This window comes from Anser anser (assembly GCF_964211835.1).
Source record: "Anser anser genome assembly, chromosome: 7".
NCBI lineage: Eukaryota > Metazoa > Chordata > Aves > Anseriformes > Anatidae > Anser > Anser anser.
The window spans coordinates 32,930,381-32,952,041 of record NC_139727.1 but is presented as its reverse complement, the minus strand read 5'-3'; the positions used below and the strand labels follow the sequence as shown (position 1 = coordinate 32,952,041).

Below are 21,661 nucleotides of genomic sequence, written 5' to 3'. Positions count from 1 at the left end.
GAGGGAGCTGGGGTTGTTCAGCCTGGAGCAGAGAAGGCTCTGGAGAGATCTTATAGGTGTTGGTAGAGTAGAGGGGTTGATTCTGGGCTTCTTTGATCCCTTCTCCATGGATCTGACCATCACAGCATGTGGGGCTTGGATCCATGGGGAGACAGCAGGAGCTCACGTTGCATCTCCTCGTGCAGCAGCGCCCAGCTCCGGCAGTCGCCGTGGCGCTGGCATCCTGACCCATGCTGGCTGGCACGTTACTGGGTCACCCACCCCAGTATGCTCCTGGCTTGTTGTGGGAAGTATTGTGTCACCATTTAGCCCCGAGGCATTGTCACCTGTGTTTTAGTAGGGCACGTTTCTTTCACATGGTGAAGGAGAGCTGCGTTGGACGAGTAACGTGTGTGCAGCCATTGCGTAAATCGGGAGGCTTGGGAGAGGCTCGCTTCTGAGGCTCCCTGTGGGTGACACTTGTTTTTGTGAGTATTGGACAGGTAGGCTCTACAAAGAAAACACATTTGGCAATTTCTTGGGCAATATATGAATTAACAACACAGATGCCAAATGGTACCAAAAACTTGAACTGCATTTGAAAACCTGGTGAGCGGTGAAAGCGATGTTTGGGGTTTGAAGCAGAGCAGAGCCCCTGTTTCTAGAGCATCGCTGCAGCATTAGGACAACATTGGTGTTTCCCTGCAGGGCTCACATGTCTTGAAATGGCTCATGTGGTGCCCAGCTGCTTCGGTAATCCACAGCTAACAGGAGACGTGTGCTCCTGGGGTGCAGCTCTTCCACCCCGAATTCAGCGAAACGTCAGGTCTGAGGTGGGGGAGATGAATAAAGATGTCATTCAGCCCTGTCCTCAGGACACCTTCTGCAGGTGGGTGGGAGCTGTGGCCTCCCATGCTCAGATGCTGGGGCCCTGCTGGGAGAGGCTCGCTGAGCTCTGGGGACTCGGGGCAGGAGGAAGTACCGCCTGGTCATTCCTAAGCACCTCCACGCCTGGTGACCCTAAACTGAAGTTTAGTAAATGTCAGCTTGCTGTTGTTAGTAAAGCGATGAGCTTGGGTGATGTCTGTAGATTTTTATTATTTATTTATTTTTAATTATCTTTATTTTGGAGTGGTTTTGCCTGCTGGTGGTTATACAGTGGGATTCCAGAAAAAGTCTCTGATATGCACATTGCTGCATCCCCACTGCTCAGTGCCTCGGGGACATGCTCCCGCCCCATGTTTAGGCTCCGTGGTTCCCCTGAAGAGGACGGATAAGGACAGTATGAAATGTTTGGAAAAGGGATTGAGCAAGATAGTTAAGAAAGAAACATAGCAATCAATAATGATGTCGCTGTTGCCTCCGCCAGCCTACCCTGATATATTTCAGGATACTTTTAAAACCTGTTTTTCCCCTGCACTGGTGCAGCAGCCTTGCGCAGTCCTTCTGCTCCTCAGCTGTAGAAGCAGAGGCTCAGCCCAGGCCATACAGGCTGCCGGCACAGCTCGAAGAGTCCTTGCCGCAGAGGAAACAGCAGGGAAAGGCTGGGGACGCCAGGGCTCTGTGTCTGTCTTTCTTTCTGACCCCAGAGCTCATGCTTTTGCTTTCTCAGACATAATTCCCTTCCCCTTCTGTTATGTTTCTATTGTTTGTTGGAGAAATGATGCCATTAAATCAACAGAGAGTGGTGGGAAAATGTTTTGATACGAGGGTATGTGTATGTGTGTGTGCATGTCCTCCGTTAAAAAAAAAACACACACAAACCCTCTGCATATCTGGCAGCTTCCTTTAATTTGTGTCTTGCCTGCAAGAGAGAAATCCATCTCCAAATATTTTTGGCAGTTAACCTCCTTTATTTGTATTGATGTGGTACAAAGCGCGGGGTGTTGTTCCAGGGCTGTCGCTCACCATCATTGTGATAGCTAATCTCTCGAGGGCCTTGCATTTTCCCAGTTGCTGCTTTGTGAGTGCGGTATCCCAGGCTTCCTTTTTCTATGGGAAAGAGGGATCCTGTGGCCAGGGCTCTGGGAGGCATTTGGACAGCAGTGTGCCTGCTGTTCTGTAAGGCAGGGATGGGGATGTGCTTTCCTCTGGATATAGCCATGCAGAGTGGTGGATAAGAATGATGCAAGGTCGACATATTTCGACAACAATCATTTTCCCTAACCCAGGAGTTCCTTCAAGACCGGCTACCCTCCCTTCCATGAGCTAGAGCAGCCCTACCTGGCTCTGTTCCTTCTGCAAGAGGAAGTCTACTTTTGGGAATTGGTTTCTGGCTGCAGTAGAGAAAGGTTTTCCCCCAGCAGTGGCAAGACCCTCAGCTGAGGTGCAGGAGCACACATTGCCACTTCCATGGAGCAAACATTGCACCAACGGAGAAGAGAATATGACTGGGCTGAGTGAGTGGCTGTGAGATGCTTGTTTTGCTGGATTTGAGCAATGTCTAATTGTGTCATGTAGTTGAGTTCTTTGCATGTTTTTATTTTTTTTTTCCATGAAAACAGCTATTCTATTTGATTGAATGCCTCTAAGTAGCCCCTTCCTGGATAGAGCTATGCATTACATTAGATAGCAAACAACGGAAGTCCTTTTTAAGTTACAGGTCAGATGGTAAGCAACTCCCCATAATGAAGTAGCTGCATGGAGTCTTTGTGTCTTGTAAGGATCGAGAGAGGGAGAAGAGAGCAAAACTTCACAAGAAAGGAGAAAAAGAACCCTAAATTTTAGCAGAAGGAGTCGGGAGAAAACACAGGAGAAAGGACTGTGGGAAGAGAAGAGAGTCAGTGGTGGCAGCTTTAGAGGAAGTTATGTCTCTCTGTAACGCCACTGTAGGATTCAACTCTGGGGCTTGGCAGCAAATTTCTGATTTGTAGAAATTGTTGAGATTGTTTTCCTCCGTGTTGGGAAGGGAGCCTGCTACAGCCTGCTCTTGGGGATATTTATCTTAGAAAGAGGACCTTCTTTAACATCCTGCCCTGCCTGACTTAGTCCGTATTTTTTCAGTTGATGTCCATGCCAATTTGGTTTGATCTCAACTTACCCTCTTGGCCACTGTGCTGATCTTTCCTTGGTTGCTTCCCTGATGTTTCCTAGCTCTGTTCTGCCCCAGCAAGTTACTATGTTAGGCAAGTGATACGTGACCTGGTATGCTGAGGGTGCAACAGTTCTCATGGTGACAGTCCAAACAACCCCACATCCCATCACAGTTTCGTGCTGATGCTACTTGCATCGCTAAGCACCTGAGCAGAATTGTGCAGTCCATGGCCTAGCAACACTTCAGGGACTTGAGGTTGATGGGCACTCTGCTAATAGGGCATGTTACACAGGGAGGAGACTGGCTTCTTTCAGATATCAGCCAACCGATTCGTTTGCCAGTGTGAGACCTCCAATGAGTCACCAATTGGTCTGTCATGGAAAGACTGAGACACTTGACAAAGAAAGATGTCACTGTATAGCCCCTGAATTTTCATTCATCTACCCTATATTGCCTGTAATAAGGCAATATGGCACTAAAATATGAGATTGCTTAGTAAAGCTCCTTATGACACAGTAATTTTCATGTTTTGCTTCTCTTCTCTCTTCCTTCTTTTTTTCTTAATTTTTCTTGGATGCTGTTTCTCATCTTCCAGCAGAGTGAAGAGAAGCCTGTTGTTTGCTCAGCAAACTGAAAAGCTTTGTGTGCGTTTTCTGCTGCTGTTTTGCTGAAGTTCAGGGTTCCTAGGTTAGAGCCGCTACTTCTCAATGCGAGGCTTGTTCCAACTTCCAGAGCAGCCCACGCAGAGCTGGTTGGGTTCATCTGTGCAGTTCACAGCCCACAACCCACCAGACACATTGTTTGCCTCTCTCCTTCCATGATTCATACTTTGCGACAAAGACGAGCCTAATGCTCCCGACTGGAGTGTGAAGCCAGGCGGTGCCGGATTTTAGGTGCATCAATAGAAGCAGTCTGGGTTTTTTTCTTTCTTTCTTCCTTGTAAGCACTCATTATGTCTGAAAATCAGACAGCTTTGTGACTGGTCATAATAGTCTGACACAGCAGGCTTAATAGGGAAAATATGATAGGAGTTCGCTAATCTTACAGTTTTCCTATTTAAGAGAAGAGGCTTGCCTCAATTTTGTGTTTTTTACCTTTTTTTTTTTTTTAATCTAGCAGTGATTGTTTAATGAGAAAGTTCGCTGTTTACTGGAAGCCTGGTGTTGTTTTTTTCCTTCTTCTTTTCCTTTGGTAAACACAGCACTTCACATTTTGCTGTGGGGAGACTTCTTTTTTCTACAAATATTTATGAAATACTCTTTTGTGAAAAATGGAGGAGTTTCATCTGGCCAACACTGAGTTGAGCTTTTTCTTTTATTTTTTATTTATTTATTTTATTTTTCCGTGAAAAGCTAGAGGCAGAAAGGCTGGCCAGTCAGTGCAGGTGCCAGCCTGGGCAGTGGAGCCTGCTTTATGACGATGAAAACCAAACCGGCACCCTTGAGTCCGTGCTTGCCTGTCTTGTGCTCATCAACCTGGTGAACTTTGGGGTGCTGGAGCCACACCAGCTCCTGCTCTCCTGTCACACGTCCTCTGAGTGTGCCACAGCGGAGGGGTAACCACCGCAGGAGGGCCAGGGCGTCATGGTGGCCTTGTCTTTGCTGCCCCTCTGCGAGGTGCTGAGGCTGGCCCCGTGGGGAGGGCCGGTTCGCCCGAGGAAGGGTCTGCTCTGCTGTTTTGGAAGGCAGCCCCACGTGGGGGTCATCCAGCCTCTACAGCTGTCGCTGTCACCACATCTGCCTTTCCTCAGGGCCATGAGAGAAGCCTTCTGGCTGTCATCGAGGGCGACGTCAGCCTGAGCGAGGCCCGAGGAGGCTGGGGACAGTGCTGTGGCTCGGCTGACAGCGCTCGCTGTTCGGCCCTCTGAATGCTGCCTCTGTGCCTGCCAGGCCCCTCCATGCACTCCTCAGCTGCCCTGCTGACGGGGGATGAGGAACCAGAGAAAAAAAAAAAAGTGAAAAGCGTTGCTCTCCGTGGGCCGCAGTGTTGTGGGGTGCCCCCTCCATCTGCGGGGTGCCGGACTCCATGTTGTGTGCTCACAGCCCAGACACCCGTAGCGGGTGTGGAGCCTGACATGGAGCGTGGAGCTGGAAATCTCCTCAACATGCCAAGGTTCGGGGAAGGGTGGGCTGGGACACTGGGAAGCTGGGTTGTACTGGGGACCTGCTGGAAAAGAAGCCCGTATCCGTGGCCAAATCACTCTCATCACTGCATGCACGAGTTTCCTGGTAGTAAAGGGTACTCCTTATCATCCTCTCATCTCGGGAGAGGAAAGAGTTCATCATTTAGTATGTCTCTTCTTACAGTCCTTTGTCCAGTGGCTGGGGCCCCTCTACCTTGATAAAATAAATAATTGAATTTAGATTAAAAGGTCTAATATAATCCTGCCCAGTGGTTACTAAAACACTTGAGTGAAAGTTCATTCTGAGCCTGTCTTTCCATTTCCTCATAAGGCCAAGACATGAAGTAATTAGATGTAGACATAGGTTGTTATTGTAGCAAAATGACAAAGATCAGTGGTTATTGGAAGGAATGGCTTTTATAATCTAGTTTTATGGTCATTTACCTTTCACTGACCTTGGTGTCAGGCAAAATTGGCAGCTCCGTTGTGAGGAATGTGCTTCCTCAATGGGGGCTTTGCAAGCTGCTGCATTTTTGGCTCTAGCTTCACATGAACTAGGACAGATACTGCTGCAATGCAAGGGACTTTCTGTCTGCAAAGAAAGGCCATAGAAGAGAGCCAAAAGAAGCCCTTTTCAGCGCTCTCTGACTGCCACTGAATTGACGTCGAAACAGATCAGTTGTGTTTCAAGTAATTCTTTGCTTATTGCTGCAACCGAATTTCCAGCCTTCATACAGAGAGAGTCTGCTGTGGTCAGAGGGCTGCCCAGGAGTTTCTGTAAAAAGGGTTTCATTGTCTTGGAGTAAAAGAAGGGGGAGCATCCCTCATCCTCCATTTAGGATCATGTAGGAGGAGATGGTGGTTCTGGTTGTAGCCTCCACTGTGTAAGTCCTCCTACACCAGCAAAGATGTGAGATTTGTTTGTATTTTAAAGTATTGTACTTTCGGTGACAATCATCACTGAAATCAGTCAAGTTCCGTGCATTGACTACTCTCTTCATCACATATTGAGAAATCCTTATGGTTGTATTCAGTGACTGATGCCTGTGGCCATGAAGAAGAGCACGATGTGAGCTGTGTTGTGCCATCTAATGTACTCCATATTTTTGGCCATACTTTGTAAGGAGATGGAGTATCCTGTCCCGGGGCTTGGGAGGACTGGCTTCAGTAGGGGTTTACATAGTGACTGTGGCTAAATCTTTTAATTCTTCTGGGCCTTGCTTTCTCCATTCTTAACCTTAGAGGTAATTTGTTTTTCATAAATAAGGCAAATTTTTTGATGTGGAAGTATTTATTTGAGGTAGTCTTTCTGATAGAGGTAAATAGGTAGAAAGATTATTTGGGTAATGTTGTACTTGGGGCTTACACTGAAGTGCTATAAGAGTTGAGAAGAGCAGTGCAGATGTGGAAGGAGGTTTCTTAAAATAGTCTTTGAGAGTTGCACTGTCTTGTGAATCTGGCTTCTGTCTACTTCTGATGTCTCATTCTGCTGCTTACAGCCTTTGATTTTGCAGATGCATTCCTTGCATCTGTAGCTACTGCCCTGCAGAGCACGCCTAGCTTTATGTGCTCTGAGTTCTAAACTGCTAAAATAAGGAGAGCAAAACAATGCAGCTAGGAGGGAGCCATTTGTTTCAGGCTGCTTTGGATAACCACCAACCTGGTTCTGCCATGCGTATGTTCAATACTTCATCACCACAGCGTGACGGGTCTTTAGGGGAGGTCAAGCAGTGGTTTCCAGCATTCCAGATCCTGAGATGGTTTGACATACATGGGCTCTCAACTGTTTTTAGTCCTATTGACCTGCTGTGACCTGCTGTGATTCTTGCTTGTGGAGAGGATCTTATAGAGCCCCTTCTTATTCATCCTTCTTCTTTCTCACATTCATCACTCTGATGAGTTTTAGCTTGTTCTTCTTCTGATATGAGAGAATGAATGGTCACATTCATTTCAATGGCGGTTTATTTTTGCAGGTATCAGGTTTGGATAGGGAATGTCCAGCTGAGATGAAAGAGAAACTTGCATAGAAGCAGATGGTTTATATGCTGCTTCTTGCTGAAGAAGAGCAAAATGAATCTCTCTTGAGCCCCTAAAGGCCGAATCCCTTGAAGTCTGACAGAGTCTTTCCACTGACCTCGGTGGCCCCAGGATCACATCCTAAATGAGTTGCTTTGAGTCACTGGAAGCCTGAATTCAGCTTTGGTGGGCTGGAAAATGTAACCTACTGTATGGGCTGTGTTATTCACAAGAGCCGGGTCCTGTGTGTATGCTAGCTGTGGATGCCTGGGAGAAGAATAAAGGCATTTTCTGCAGTCATGGGGGTGGAGGAGGGAATTATCCCCCCTTCCCTGCAAATGCGGTGTCGTGACTGCCACGCAGGCAGCTGGGGGAGCTGAACCACTTCTGAAGATTCAAATTAAGATTAAGTGGTTTTTTGAGCTGTTTCTTTTGGTACACGCAAATGTCCTGTTCCTAGGACAAACGAATAGGAACATACGTTTAGGCCTGACTTCAGCCAGAACCAGCCTCAGTTCAGGTTTTTGGAAGCGCACCATTGTAATGGATGACGGGGTTTATAAGCCTGAGATTTGCCCCAGTGGAGTTTCCTTAAACTTAGGAGAAGCAGGCTCCTTGATACTTGAGAGAAGCAGGTTATGAGCGTGCTTGACACAAAATGCTCACAGCTCATTGCTAAGTGACACTTATCAATGACATCTAGTATTGTTGACAAATGCTACCTGTTTCCTTGTAGCTTATGAAAAATGCTATTGTTTCTTGAAATCATTTTTACTTTCTCTAGTCAGCAGTGGGTTATAGCTGGGCAAACAAGCAGCCAACAAAAGCATTCAAGTTAATGCATCGTGTTACAGGTATTTTTTATTTCATACTGGTCCTAAATAAAACCAGATGAGAATTAATTGGATATAGAGGGTATAAAATGAAGTGTGAAGAGCTAGAATTTAGCAGTTTCCTCTAGAGCTATTATCAATTGATCTGGACTTGTTAGACTGCTTTAGAGTCAGGCTAGTGAAGGTTAATACAGTTTGAGAGCAGTAGCATGAGTTTGAATTAATGGCTAGCAACACAAAACTTCACAGTGTAGAGTAATTTATGCTTTATTTTTCCATCTTCTAACAAGTATTCACCCGAGGAAGGGTCAGCGGCTGGCTAAAGGTGGGGCAGTAAGACGGTGAAGGCTCTTTCCTGCACAAATATTTGTGATGAGACTGGAGGTGGTAGCACTTAGGGTCAATATGCTTCAGATGCCTTGTCCGGCAGAACTGAAGTATAACACTTCTCTAGTTCACTGCTGTGCACTGTGATTCACATGGGAACACGAGGCATGGAAATGCCGCAAGTAAAGGGAAGGGCGTGTTGCCCCAGTTAAATAACCCACACGTCACAGCCGCTAAGGATCCGCAGCCTGGCAGCGGTAACCCCAGGCTTTTCAGCCCATCATCTTCCCCGCAGGTCCTTGGCATCAGGGAGCAATGGAGGGAGGTGAGCGGGGAGCCTCCCAGCCGGAGGAAGAGCCGAAGCTGGTTTTTCCCTACTTTTCCCACACGCTGTCATTCTTGTGCTGTGCTTCCTCTCTCCACGTAACACCCCGTTATTTCCTCTGCGGAGCAGGCTCCTGCCACTGCTGCTAATTAGCCCACGATAAACTTCAGAGCAAACAAAAGCAAGCAATTAGACGCCTGGTGCTTCGGCGCGAGCCCTGTCAGTGGCAGAGCTGAGCAGCAGCTCCTCAGAAGGAAAACAGACCTGTCGCTGCCGGTGTGAAGGGATGGCATCGGTGCGGCAGGTTTTCCCGAAGGCTGTCCGGGAAGCTGCTCAGCCTTGGGTTTATCTTCAGTTCCATGTGGTACACACACCACTGGTCAGCGCCCAAGCAAGATGGTGTGAGAAGTTACTGAATCATGGATTTTTGATGTTCTTTTCTTCTTTTTTCCTTTTTTCTTTCCTTATTTTTTTGAGGGGAGATGAATATTTGGTACATAGCACGTGGATGTTTTTCAAATTGTTGTGGAGAAATAAGGAGCGAGCCTGAAAATAGGAACCAAAAAGCAGGGTCTTTGATAGGCTCTAATTGCAATGATGTTTCCGTTATATTTGAAGGGATTCAAGATTCAAGTGGCAAGATCCTTCTAGCTGCTTTTGTGTAGTCTCAGCCCGATTGCTCAAAATCCCTCTAGGCTTTTGTCATCTTGAGCAAAAGGTCCTATAGGAAGAAGAGTAGGTGTTTACCTGGGATTTTAGTGGTTTATGAACAAGCTAATGGAATTTGGAGCTTTCTTTTAAAAAATAGAAGGAGGGTTCAAGCTAGAAAAGTAAATATGAATTATTCCTGAGCAGAAAAAATGCAGAAAAATGGAAAACAATCAATGTATGTCCTCTTTTGAAATGCCACCAAACTGCTTTGCTAACAGTTGTCTCTGTTGCTGTCGTAGCTCTCGAGCAGCTGCTCAATGAACTTGAAGATTTTCTGAGGATCCTGGACAAGGAGAACTTGAGCAGCACTGCTCTTGTGAAGAAGAGCTTCCTCTCCGACCTGCTGCGGGTGTACACCAAGACCAGCGGTACGGGCAGGGAAAGCTGAAGATGGGGTGGTGGGCTCACGTGGGAACCGCTACGGGGTCTTGAAGCAACATTTTCTTGGAGGTTGGCAGGAAGGGGAGACAAGAAAATTAAAAGGAGAAAATGGAACAGATTATTTTTGCAGTGACCTCTAATTGTTTATGTAAAATTCCTCTAGTTATGTGTCCAGCTTTACAAGCAAAGGATTCCCAAGATTCCTGATCCTTTCTGTTTTCCTTATTAAACCTTAAGTTTATTTAATCCACTTTGTAAGATACACAGGATGTACTGTTTGGCTAAGTTAGTGTTTAAGTAGAAATTTTAACTTATGGAATTTCCTGGCTATACAGCATTTATTTTTTCTGCTTTTTATTATTGGTTTTCTTTTTTTTTTTCTGCACATTGCCTCAACAAACATGCTGTCCCCCACGTGCACTCAGCAAAGCCACTTCTTACATCCGTCTTTGTGGAAAAAAAAATGAGCAATGGGAAAGCAGAGGGTGGATAAAGGCTTCGCTTTTCCCTTTGGTTGCAGGTGGCGATGAAGAATATATTTACATGAACAAAGTGACTGTCAACAAACAGCAGGGTGACCAGGAGAAACAAGACAAAGGTAGGGAATTGAAGATTGATGGTTGCCTCATACCTAACAGCGTGATGAAGGTGCGTGTGACTACTAGAGCTTTTCTTTACCGAGACTGGTGGTGGTCCCTCTGGCAGCTCTGAGAGCTGAAGCAGTTGATGGTGTGGAAGGACTGCCATTTTCACTACATTCCTTTGGAAATCGTGGTCCTTGCCAACACTGTGAAGTTATTCCTGGAAGTAGCACTTTGGAGGGCATTATTTTGGGATTAAAACGTTGCCTTCTAAGGCTTGCAGTTCCAGTGCCTGAAATATTTAAGGAAGCTGTTGTGTTTCCTTTGGCCATGAAAGAAGTCACTTCACCTTTTTGAGCCCCTGAAAGCATGTTCTCTTTTGTGTGTCGCTTTGCGCTAGCCCATAGGGTCCGAGTTGTCACAACGTAGTGAAGTGAACTCCCAGGCACAGCCTGCACCATCTGCATGGGCAGAGCAGCTTTGTCTCCCGGGAATTCCTCGAGTTCTGCAGTGTACAAGCCAAGAAATCAAACCTAGGCAAAATATTAATTTCTAATTTAGATTTCCCAAGTTTCAAATTTGTAGCGTGTCAAAGAACATAATTCTTTAAAAGTAGCCGTGCTCTTTGAAGTTCATCACAAAGGCTGTTTTTGATAATTGTGTGGAGTGAGTTACTGCTGACACGCATCTTCTTAAAGCACTTGTAGTCACAGGCAAACCCAGCCCCAAAGTTTTCAGTCCAAATAAACAAGAGGACGCCTCAGTGCAGCCTGCATTGACTTGCTGATCCTGCAGTAGTTAGGCCAGCTCTGTTTTCAGTTGTTTTTTTGTGTGTTTTTTTTCTTGTTTGTTTGTGTAGTTGGTTTGGTTGGTTAGTTTTGGTTTTGGTTTGGTTTGAAAAAAACATAACAACAACAACAACAAAAAAAACTACCTGCAGCTGAATTTAGATTAATTTTAAATACTCAGGGAGACAGGATGTCCTCCCGGATTACGCGTGCAGCCTCAACATGATCTCCAGACAGGGTCCTCTGGGTAATGCTGTAATGCTCCATAACAGGATTGCACAGCCTCCTGGTAGCTCCCAGTAGCTGAGTGGCAACAGAAATACCTCTTTATATAAGTTCTTGTTTGGGTGGATGAAACAAGGCTTGCACTTATGGACCATGCTGAAACTCAGGGTCATTGTTTCAGACAATTTATTTAGAGTTGCTTCTTCTATTTCAGACTTTTCCTGATCAGGGCTGTGAACCTACCCACTCAGTCCCTCCCTGTGGGACCTGGCGTTTCTCTCTTTCTCTGTTTTCAGCAACTTCCTTATTCCAAGTAAAACTTCTGGGTTATTTGGAAATGAAGTCAGTCAGACACATGTGTGGGATCTTAGCCATAGCTGCATCTGGGTGTACAGCCCTGAGCCTGTCTCTGTCACGGCATGGAGAGGTCTGTGCGTGCTTGGTCAGTGGTGGGACCTGAAGGTTCAGGCTTAGCAGGTGGAAGGGGCTGTAGTACCCACTGGTGCTAGGGACTGTGATGTAGATCCCCAAGGGATTATGCAGCTCCCTTTATCCCCTTTACCTGCTGCAGCTTTGTGCTTCACCACAGTCCTTTGGTGGGATGTGGTGACCACACTTCTGTGGCTGAGGTCAGTGGGACCTCTCATCCCCTGCAGGTTTTATTCACCACCTTGGGTGTGCTCTAGCAGCACAGGGTGCAATGCTTCTTGACGTGATAATACACCAGCCCCTAAAGTCCTTAAAAACGCAGTTTCTGTAAAAAAAAAAAAAACAAATAAATGATATATTTCACTGCTCACTGTATCCGCTTCCAATTCCATCAGTAAGAATTTAAGCTGAACTGTACTCTATTTTTGAGATGCCACTTTATGGCACAGTAGTTGAATTCACTGCAGTGAGTGAAGAAGGCACCATCATTTGCTTGATTTCATTTATTTGAGAAATACAGCAAGTTTCCACCCTGCAAGTCCGTGGGGTTCTTTGGAAAGCTGAATGCTGTCTTCTGAAAGCCAGAAGCAGGAGATATCCAACTCTTAGATGGTTTTAATGATATAGCAGCAATTTCATAAATTCATAGAATGGCTTGGGTAGAGGAACGGACCTTAAAGATCATCTAGTTCTACCCCCCTGCCACGGGCAGGGATGCCAGTTTGGTTTATTATAGTAAGTAGATTGATATCATTAATTTGTTATGATGACAAGAGTCACAGGGAGTGGTCTACTGCATATTCAGATTGCTAAATCTTAAGACAAATCAAGTACCTTTAAAAATTAAAGTCCCATCACCAACAGGCGTAGTTAGTAAGGATCTCTTGACCTCGAGGAGTAAACTTGAGAGGAGTCCCTGCTCAAGGGGAAGTCATTGCCATGCTCAGACTTAGAATTCTTGTCATATTGCTCTCGACCTCTGATGTGATTTATTATTTCCCCATGAGGGATTTCAATGGTCACCTGCTCTAGGGCTGTACCCCCTTTGTTTGTGGTCACGACTGTGAGCACTCACCAGGTGCTCTGTTATGAATGAGCTGTCCTGTTCCAGGCGCTGTCACATCGAGGCCTGTTGGGGTTCATAAGCCTGAGCAAGACTTTTTTTTTCCAGTGCAGGAACCGAGCATATCGGTCACAGTTCCCCCTTGCTGGCAGCTGGGCACAGCGATAGGTACCTTTTGCAACCTCAGAACAGAAAACCCCAAAACATCCCCCAGGAGTCCTGTCAGGAAGAAGGTTAGAGGAGGTTGTTCTTCCTGTGCAGAGCCTGAAAATCAAAGCTCCATTGCGTCCTGCTCTGTTCCTCAGCTGGAGCGTGTGGGCTTGTGTCCACAGGAATGGGCTGGTCTCCAGCACGGTGAGGACCGAGGCTGAGGTCCCCATCCTGTGCTGCTTTACTCTCACTGGGAACCTCACAAGGCATCACTCGGTCCTACTTGTGCGGTGCATTTGGTGTCTGTCAGTCCCTGAGTGTCTGCAAAGTTGGCCAGTGCTGATGACCAGGAGACCTAAGAGGGAGCAATTTGACTTGAAAGATGCGTTTTGCTCTCCTGCACCATCTGGCCGCGAGCTCGCTGCAGCCTAGGGCAGAGCAATCATTGTGGCTTCCGAGCCCCAGACTGGAACAAAGTAATGTGGTTTCCAACTTCTATTTTTAAAACCCAGAAGTATGCAGCAAAGTTCATGCCAGTGCCTTCTGAGCACAGTGCTAACTGCTGCTGGGCATTGCACGAGGCCGTGGTGGTTTCTGTGTATGCCCGAGGAGCGTGGCTGGAGCATTAGCAGGTGACTACGGGACCCAGAGCACCAGCTCAGTGCAGATTTTGGACCTAATTCCCTTGCTTAATCTACTGGACCTGCAGTATCTGGACATCTTAGCCTCATTCTTCCCAGAGTATTTGCTAAGAGACACTGTGTGAAAGGAGACTTCCCCACTGCACAGAATAATGCCTTCAACGTCCTTAATTTTTTGGCCGTTGGGTGCCTGGCTCCCACTTGTTCCTGAGCATTGCTGCATTTCTCTGTCTTGGAGGGCGTGGGATCTGGGGACTCATTTGAGGCCACCCAGGAGTTCTGTGGTGGGGAAGAGGGACTGCACACAAGTTTTCTGAGCTTTCCGTATATCCCCCAGCTACTGAATCACTCTGCATTCAGCTGCTTGGAAAATCTGACTTTCCAGAGGCAGAGGCTGACTGCCTGGAGCAGTTCTGCTGCCATATGCCCTTTCACATGTTTGGCTTCTGCTGCTTCAAGAGCATCTCTTCCTCAGCTGGTAGATTCAATAGCAATTAAATTACTGTTCTTGGCTGGCTCTGAACTGTCGTGCAGCCCAGCCCAACCCAATGGGTCTGGGCTTCACAGTTTTCCTTCCAGAAGCAAAAAACATGCCCAAAAAGCAGAGGCGGGTTCTTTTGCTGGGTCTCCTAGTGCCACAGTCCTGAACTGAGCCCAAAGTGACATGGTCACCCCGCAGTGCTGCCTGTAATTATCATTCTGCTTTCTACCAAAATAGCACCTAGCTGTTCCTGCACCTCCTGGGTAGCCATTTGCTGGGAAATGCCACATGTCATCGATATAATTGTGTTTCTGGCTTGCAGCACTGGATGGGAGAGCCTCCTTGACCAATGGAGACTTGGGACTGCATTCATCCCCTCCTCAGAAGAGCCTGCCGGAGCTGCCCCCTCCAAAGGTAGGTGTTACAAAACCTTTGCTTTTTCACTGCCCAGCCCTCAGCCTGGGGACATCAACCCCTGAAGGCTTCGGGGCCACTTTTATTACATAGTGAGCAGCACAGCTAAATGGACAGACCTCTGCCAGTCGTCTGTTCATGTGGCAAATAGTCCAGATGAGCTTTATTAAATATATGTATATATGCATTAAACTACGGGCTCCCCAGTGTATTGGTTTCCTGCCCCAGGCCTAGGGAAAAGTGGCTGGAGAAGGCAACATGGGTCTGTACAGCCCCACAGAGCCCATTTTCTCACTGCTTTTGATGCCCAGAGGTGCAAGACCCCAGGCACTGTGCTCCAGCTTGCTGAGGGCTTGCTTCAAAAAACTGCAAAAAGAACATTCCTTTAGATCCTTCCATAGGAGAGCTGTAAATCTTGCGAGGGTACAGTTTTACATGGTCAGCTTCCAGTGGGATTTTGTCCCTGTGCCAGAAAGCCAGCCCGACTGTCCTCAAGAGATTGTGGCTGTTCTGTAGTTGGTCTGATGTGGGAATTGCAGCAGTTGGGATTTGGGGATGTGAAAGGAAAGGAGGGCAGGGAGTGTATGTGGAGGGGACATGGAGAGGAGGGCAGGATGGTGCATCCGTGACCCCAGAGGAGAACCTGCCCCTTCCCTCGACACGGGTGGAGGCCCCAGGACTTCAGCCCAGGACAGGCTGTGTGCTGTAGCAGGACAGCTCCTGCACGTCTGCTTCTGCAAGCTGGGCAGGAGGGTTCACTGCTCCAGTGGGGTGGCCTCTTCCCTAGCCTGGCAGCTGGATGATGCTGAATTTTGAAAATCCACTTCAAAGAAAATCCAGAAAATTAAAAACACTTCCTTTTTTTTTTTTTTTTTAATGAACATTGTCTTGGGAAAAGGAATGGCAGAGCTAGCTACTTACTACAGGGACTGCTTTTGTAGGAATACCCCAAGGAACCCAGCATCCAAAGCATTTTCCCCAAACAGCTCAGCTCACTGCCATTCCCGGGTAAGCCCCTGGGATGCCACCACCTGATCTGCTGGTGCTTGCTGGCCTTCCCTGGGAGCTCCTGTCCTGAAAACCTGTCTCTGTGTCAAGTGTTATGGGATGGCTCTAAGGCATGTTACGTCCTTCTGATAGGACAATTGACAAATTAAATGAGGAAGTTAGGAAAAGCAGTTTTCAACAACAGCTGACAAGGTTAGGCTCTGCTCCCAGGCCAGCTGCCTGTGCTGGGAACTACCTTCCCCAACTGCTTACCCGTGGAGCTAACCTCACTCACATAAAGCAATCAGGTGCTTCCTCGCTGTAAGCATCCGAGGAGTATCAGTGAGCTGTTGGCTGCAAAGACATCCGAGCACTCAGAGGTACTTCAGTATTCCAAGACCTGTGGCTACCTACCCAACGGGGGGTGACCCAGCTGGAGCCGACTCATTTCTTTGGTTTTGTCCCAAAGTAGCCTTTAAGCACTAAGTCCCACGGGCTATAGCTCAGATGTCAGTGTCCTTCCATCCTCCGGTAGCCCTGGCAGCTCTCCTTGCTCTGCTGCTTCTCGCAGCTGCCTGCCAGGGAGGTGGCAGGGTGCAGGCACGGACTCCCGAGATGGTTTCGTTTGCGTGCTCCGTTGTGTTGTAATACAGAGACAAATGTGCTGCGAGGGCCAGCCCGGCTTAGATAACGCAGCAGCATATATTCTTTGATTTCAGATAGAGACAAAACAACTCTACGTCTTTAGGGAAAGAGGAAAAAAAACGACTTCTGGGGCAGCTGGGGCGCAGTCCCACCTATTCCCTGTTGGATTCCATTGTCTGTAGGAAGCAAAACAGAGCTGCCCCTTCCCCCCACCCTTTCCCTGACACTCCTGGGATGGTGTCAGAAAACCCACAGCCTTTCTTTGTGTAGGCAATTTGTTTATGGTCATAACACAATGTGAGCTGGCTACACGCACAAGGCCACCGCAGATGGCAATTGCAGACATACTCCTGGCCGGGGAAGGGATTAAGGAAAGCTTTGGACTGGTTGTTCTTGTTTCTTTAATTTAACACATTAGGACAAGTTCCTAAACCTTGAGGTGTTTGGAGGCAAGTGTTTTCTGACAGCACGTCCTGTGTGGCTCTGGGAAGCAAGCTCAGAGCCTGCTCACAGCAGCTGGCAGTCCCATGTCAGGAGGTGCCTTCGTCCAAGACACCTGAAAAGGTGACAAGTGTGCAGCTCACCCATGCTGGCCAGCAAGGCCAGGGTACCTAACTCCCGTGGGATCAGCAGCATCTCCTATCCAGGGAAGTTGCTAGCCAGAAAATCTTTTCCTTCAAAGCTTCCTATCTGCCTCTGGGCAACAGTACCCTTTGGTGGAAATATCCAGGGCAGGAGGAACGGCTTTGAACCTACATTTGATGGTGCTGGCGTGACCTGCAAAGAGAACTATCCCGCCTTAGACTGTGCCGTGATGCTCAAGGCCACGGGGAGTAATCACTGTGGATGAGGGACCATGCATGATCCGTGACCTTCGATGTTGGTGTCTCTGCAGAGAGAGACCGGCTCTTCTGCCTGTCCTCCTGGGAGGCGTGGGGTTTTACCCCCCAAGCACTGAACGTCCTGTCCAGGACTTGCACAGCTCTCGGTCAGAAGCCACGGGAGCTGTGTGAGCCGGAGCATAGCGCTGTCAGACGGCTGGGGGTGGTTTGACCTGGGCGAGGAGAGGGGAAACCTCGCTGGGGAATGGCGGGATGCTACTGTTGGGCTGTGGTGGGAGAGGTGGGATGCCACGTGTTTGGGGAAGAGTGTAAGCTAAGGGCCCATCCGACTGTTATCTCCGGCTCTGCTGTATCACGTTCAACAGCCATGTGAATTACTTGAGAAGTAAAAAGGTTGTTTCTTAGCTTCCCCCCTTTTTTTTTTTTCGTCATATGTTGGTATTTCTAAAGGATCAAGGCGCTGTTTTTCCTGCCTGCCCTTGCTTGTGTTTAGGGAGGGGTTTGGCAGGCACCACAGGGATTTTCCAGCACTTGGACTCCTTTCAAAGGCCTATTTTCCATCAGTGTTGTTTATCCATTTCCTTCTATTTTTTTTTTTTTGCTCAGAGCACAATTAAAGATTCCTAATATTTCCTAAAACAGGGATTTTTAGCTATCAGCTAGAGACTTCAAGATACGACCAGTGACAGCTCAGGCTGCGCTTTTGAGTGCAAAGCCAGAACTGCACGGAGTGCCCACCCCGCTGGCTCCCCGTTAAGGTGATCGGTAGCTCAGAGGCTCATCCCCTTCCGAGGAGCAGCCTGGGAGGGGTCAGCATGGCAGGCAGAAGTCCCAGTTCACGGTAAGGCCAGCGGGCTGGAGCTGCTGCTTATGGGGAAACGTACAAGTCAATCCTTCCGAGGATCTTTCAGCAGATTTCAGCAAAATTAAAGAAAATAATATTTATGATGCAATTATGCAGTAATTTCAGAGAACTTTCTACGTTAACTGGAAACCTTCAGCAGACTAATAATTTTTCTTCCCTGTCATCTCAGCTTGTTTAGATAAAAACCCTAGAATGTATTTTAGTGCTACAGAAAGGATGCCCCATTTTCAAGCATCTATTTTTACCTTAAATCATGCTTCTTTTTTTTATTTATTCTTCAGATTCCTGACACAAAACAACCTTTGGTCCCCAAGATCGAATCCCCGGAAGGATACTATGAAGAGGCCGAGCCATATGACGTCTCTCTAAATGGTATATCACAGCTAACTGTCTGGGGGGGGGGGTTATGTGTGAGATGGAAGACTCGAAGTTTATGAGAAAAAGTAAACTAAAAAACATACAATTCTTACAGCTTATGTGACAGATTTTGTTTTCTGATTCTGGTCACGTGTAATATTATACATGTAATGCCAGCTGAAAAGTCTAATGAGTTACTCAAAGTTTTAAGTTTCCTGTAGAAATAAGTAGTGCGTCTGGGTTAATATGACATCGCTGTAAAATATTATAAATCATTGTGGATTTCTTTGTCTTGATGGTTTTCTGGCAGATAGTCTCTAGTCAAATGCTGGTTTCCGTTCAGAAGCAGTGAAGCTGTGGTGGCTTGCATTTATGTCCTGCTGCTCTGTTTGTCCCTTTGGGGCTCAAAATTGATGACTCTGACCTGTTAGCTGCTGTAACAGGTTTTATAATTGACTATTTATTCAGCTCTGTCTCTTCGGGTAGTTGAACTATCTGTAAGCTTGTTTTAAAAGCCACCCATCATGTGAGGGGACAGCGTGGATTCGCTGTGCACACTCACTCACGCCCGTGTCCCAGTAATGTCCTCAGCAGTGCCACTGGTGCCCGTCACCGTGTGCTCCCATCCCCTCTGGGGGGAGGCTGCTGCAGGCAGGCAGAGCTCCCGGCTTCTCATTTGTGCCGATGCATTCGTGCGTCCTTCTTTTCGGGACTACCCTTTAGGAGAGATTACCACCCTCCGATCTGATAGCAGCTGATCTTGTCGTTGCTGTACGAGCCATTTAAGTCTGGATGAGAGAGGTGACACTGCACTGCAGGAGAGGCAGCTCTCAGCTCAGCACCGTTGACTGCAGCAGCATAGGGTACAGTCGTATACGTGGCACGGGGCAGATCCGAGTGGGAAGAGTTGAGGCAAGCAGAGAAGTGAGAGCTAGGGATAAAAGTGGGATTTGGATCTAAGCTCTTGGCTGTTGAATCAGAGCTGTCCATGAGAGAAGCAGAGCGCTCCACAGCCCCGGTGTGCAATGCCAGGCTGTAAAACTCCTGTGGCCCTGCTTGAAGCCACCTGGGGCTGGTTTATGCGGGCAGCCATCACTGCAGCACGTCCCCCTCACACACCCGGGCAGCTCGTAGCTCAGTGTGGGTCTCCGTGCTCATCCAGGCTTAGGATTTTCAGTGCTGCTCCGAGATGCAAATACACCCGGCAGGGCCAGTTAGAGACCTGCGGCACCCGGAGATCCGAGCCCGCAAGTGTGGTAGAAAGGAAAAACCCCACGTGATGGGAGCGTGGTCAAAGTGAGGTGGTTGTGGGGGCTGGCGGTGCTGTCTGTGGCTGCTGTTAGCAGCTGTTTGAGCAGCGGGCTTGGTGTTTCACACCTCCAAATGCCGAGCACGCTGCAGCTTGCCCTGAGCGAAAGCACCAGGCACTGACCTTGGCCCCATGGTGTGGTGCTAATGGGACCGTCCCTGGCACTGCTGCAGCGTGTGCTTTAAACAAGGGTGTCCTGAGAAGGCCAGAGCTGGGTGCCTGCAGGGAGAAGAGCAGCAGGAAGAGAAGGGGGTGGCCACCACCACTGGGCTGCGTGTCAGGAGCTAGCTAGGTGAAACCCTTTTGCCTCCAAGCCCAGTTCCCCCCAGCCGGTGACGCCGGGCACCACCGAGTGCGGCGTCGCAGCAATAAGCGGAGATCCAAGCCCAAGAAGGGCGCAGAGATGGGATGTGCAAGCCCAGACAGCGCAGACAGGTAAAGGCATGCGGTGCCTTTACCGCCCGTGAATGCGGTACCACCCGTGCCCTCTGCAGGCCCCAGCAGGTCCCTCCTGCACAAAGCGCCCTGCGTGCTGCAACGCAGATATCCCTCAAGGTGCTTTGTGTGGGAAGGGAGAGAGCGCTGTGCTGCTGGGAATCTCTGTTGTTTTTTGGTATACTGGTGTGTCAGGGGGCTCATTGGGGTGAGTGGGGAGGAGGAGTAGGGACAGGCAGGGAGCTGCAGTGATGTGCAGGAGGAGGCAGCAGAAGTGCTCAGAAGGGGGTGAAATGCAGCATTTTGTGCCGAGGGCAGGTCGGGCAGCAATACTCTCAGGCAGTTGGTGCCCCGGTTTGCCTGGAGACATCAGAGTTCAAATCCCACGGCACATGGGGCAAACCTGCAGGTCTTGGTCCTGCCCGTTGGCTTAACAAGTACAAAACGAGGCTCTCCATCCCTTAGCCACCCCTCAGCGCGTCAGCGGGCAATAGCACCTTGCAGTACCTGCTTACAGGCAGTGATGCTCATTGCCAGCAACTCCTTTGAGACCTTAGTGTGGCTGGCGTTGCTAAAGGGTGGTAGGAACACGTGTGGGTGTGCCCAGGGCAAAGAAGAGCCATGTGTGCTGAAGAAGGACCCCAGTACCCAGCCGAGACCTCGCTGCTCGCCCCTGCAGGCTGGCGGAGCAGGGAGCTGCTCGTGGTGTTGCTGAAAGCATGAGCCTTGGAAGACACCCATGGCTCTCCAAACAAATGGGCGTAGCGAAATTAAACAAAAATAGGAACGCTAGTAAAATTAGGGAGCGCGCTGCCAAGAAAGGACATCAAAGCAAGCCTCCAGATGGGCTGAGGAGATAGGGGATTTGTGCATCATCAGAGGTGGGACTGCAAACAGTGTAACAAACCGTGGGTGAATTAATTAAAATGAAACGGGCAGGAGAGACCCTTGGGTCTTGGGGTTCCTCTTTCATCGTCAGCATCCCCGCCTCTCCGCTGGGGATGCCTCTGCCTTTCACCGTACAGCTTCAGCGAACGCTGCTGCTTCCTTTTCCGCCCAGACCGAGATGTGTTAAACCGTTATCGTTCCCTTCCTCTGCTGTATTTGCATAAGTGAAGGCTGTGATAAGAGACAGAGTGAAAATGGAAGGGGCAACATGACTGCCAACTGAGCAACGATTATTCCTACTGAGCCAGCTCGTCTGCCTTCGCTGATTTTAATTCTGCTGCTGATGATCCCTTTTTTAAGGGGAATTGCCTTGCTTGCGGGGCTGGTTACAAGCGTCCTCAGGCCCCCTGTCCCTGTTGGAAGCTGATGCAGGGGACGGGGCAGCCTCGCTGGCAGAGGGGGGAGCGGGACCCGAGCCAGGCTGTCGCCCTTGTTCTTTGCATTTTCTTATCTGTGGCTTTCTCTCTTTGTTTCCCTTTCTCTTTGCTTTTGACTGTGCAGGTCTTTTTGGTAGGCTTGCTGCGGCTGGACCCAGGCCAGGGTTGCAGGTTACTGAGGGTGTTATTTATGCCACAATAACGATGGGTATGGCATGCTTTTAACCCTGAAGTGCTTTTCCTTTATTATTCTTTTTTTTTGAAACCTAATGTTTAGCCAAGGCAATCAAGTGCTTCCCCCTGGCACTGCCCGTTACGTGCATGAAGGGTGGTTGGAGCTCCCTGCGTCGCTGTATCGATGGGCAGCCTGGGCAGCCGTGGGAAGACCAAACAGGA

The 21,661-nt window shown here is 48.4% G+C and overlaps 1 protein-coding gene across 5 annotated transcripts in view; it reads left to right on the top strand.

Annotated features, from left to right (window-relative positions):
- The window catches only part of AFAP1L2 (actin filament associated protein 1 like 2), a 63,562-nt gene that overhangs the window by 28,477 nt on the left and 13,424 nt on the right, over positions 1–21,661 (top strand). For 4 of the 5 annotated variants that reach the window (XM_083843147.1, XM_083843145.1, XM_083843146.1 and 1 more), the window contains exons 2-5: positions 9,587–9,715; positions 10,249–10,326; positions 14,409–14,500; positions 18,121–18,211. In XM_083843147.1, coding sequence (XP_083699273.1) covers positions 9,587–9,715; positions 10,249–10,326; positions 14,409–14,500; positions 18,121–18,211 — 390 coding nt within the window. Of the gene's footprint in view, positions 1–2,350; positions 2,379–9,586; positions 9,716–10,248; positions 10,327–14,408; positions 14,501–18,120; positions 18,212–21,661 lie in introns of those variants that run through there. The other variant, XM_083843148.1, reaches the window with a different exon arrangement.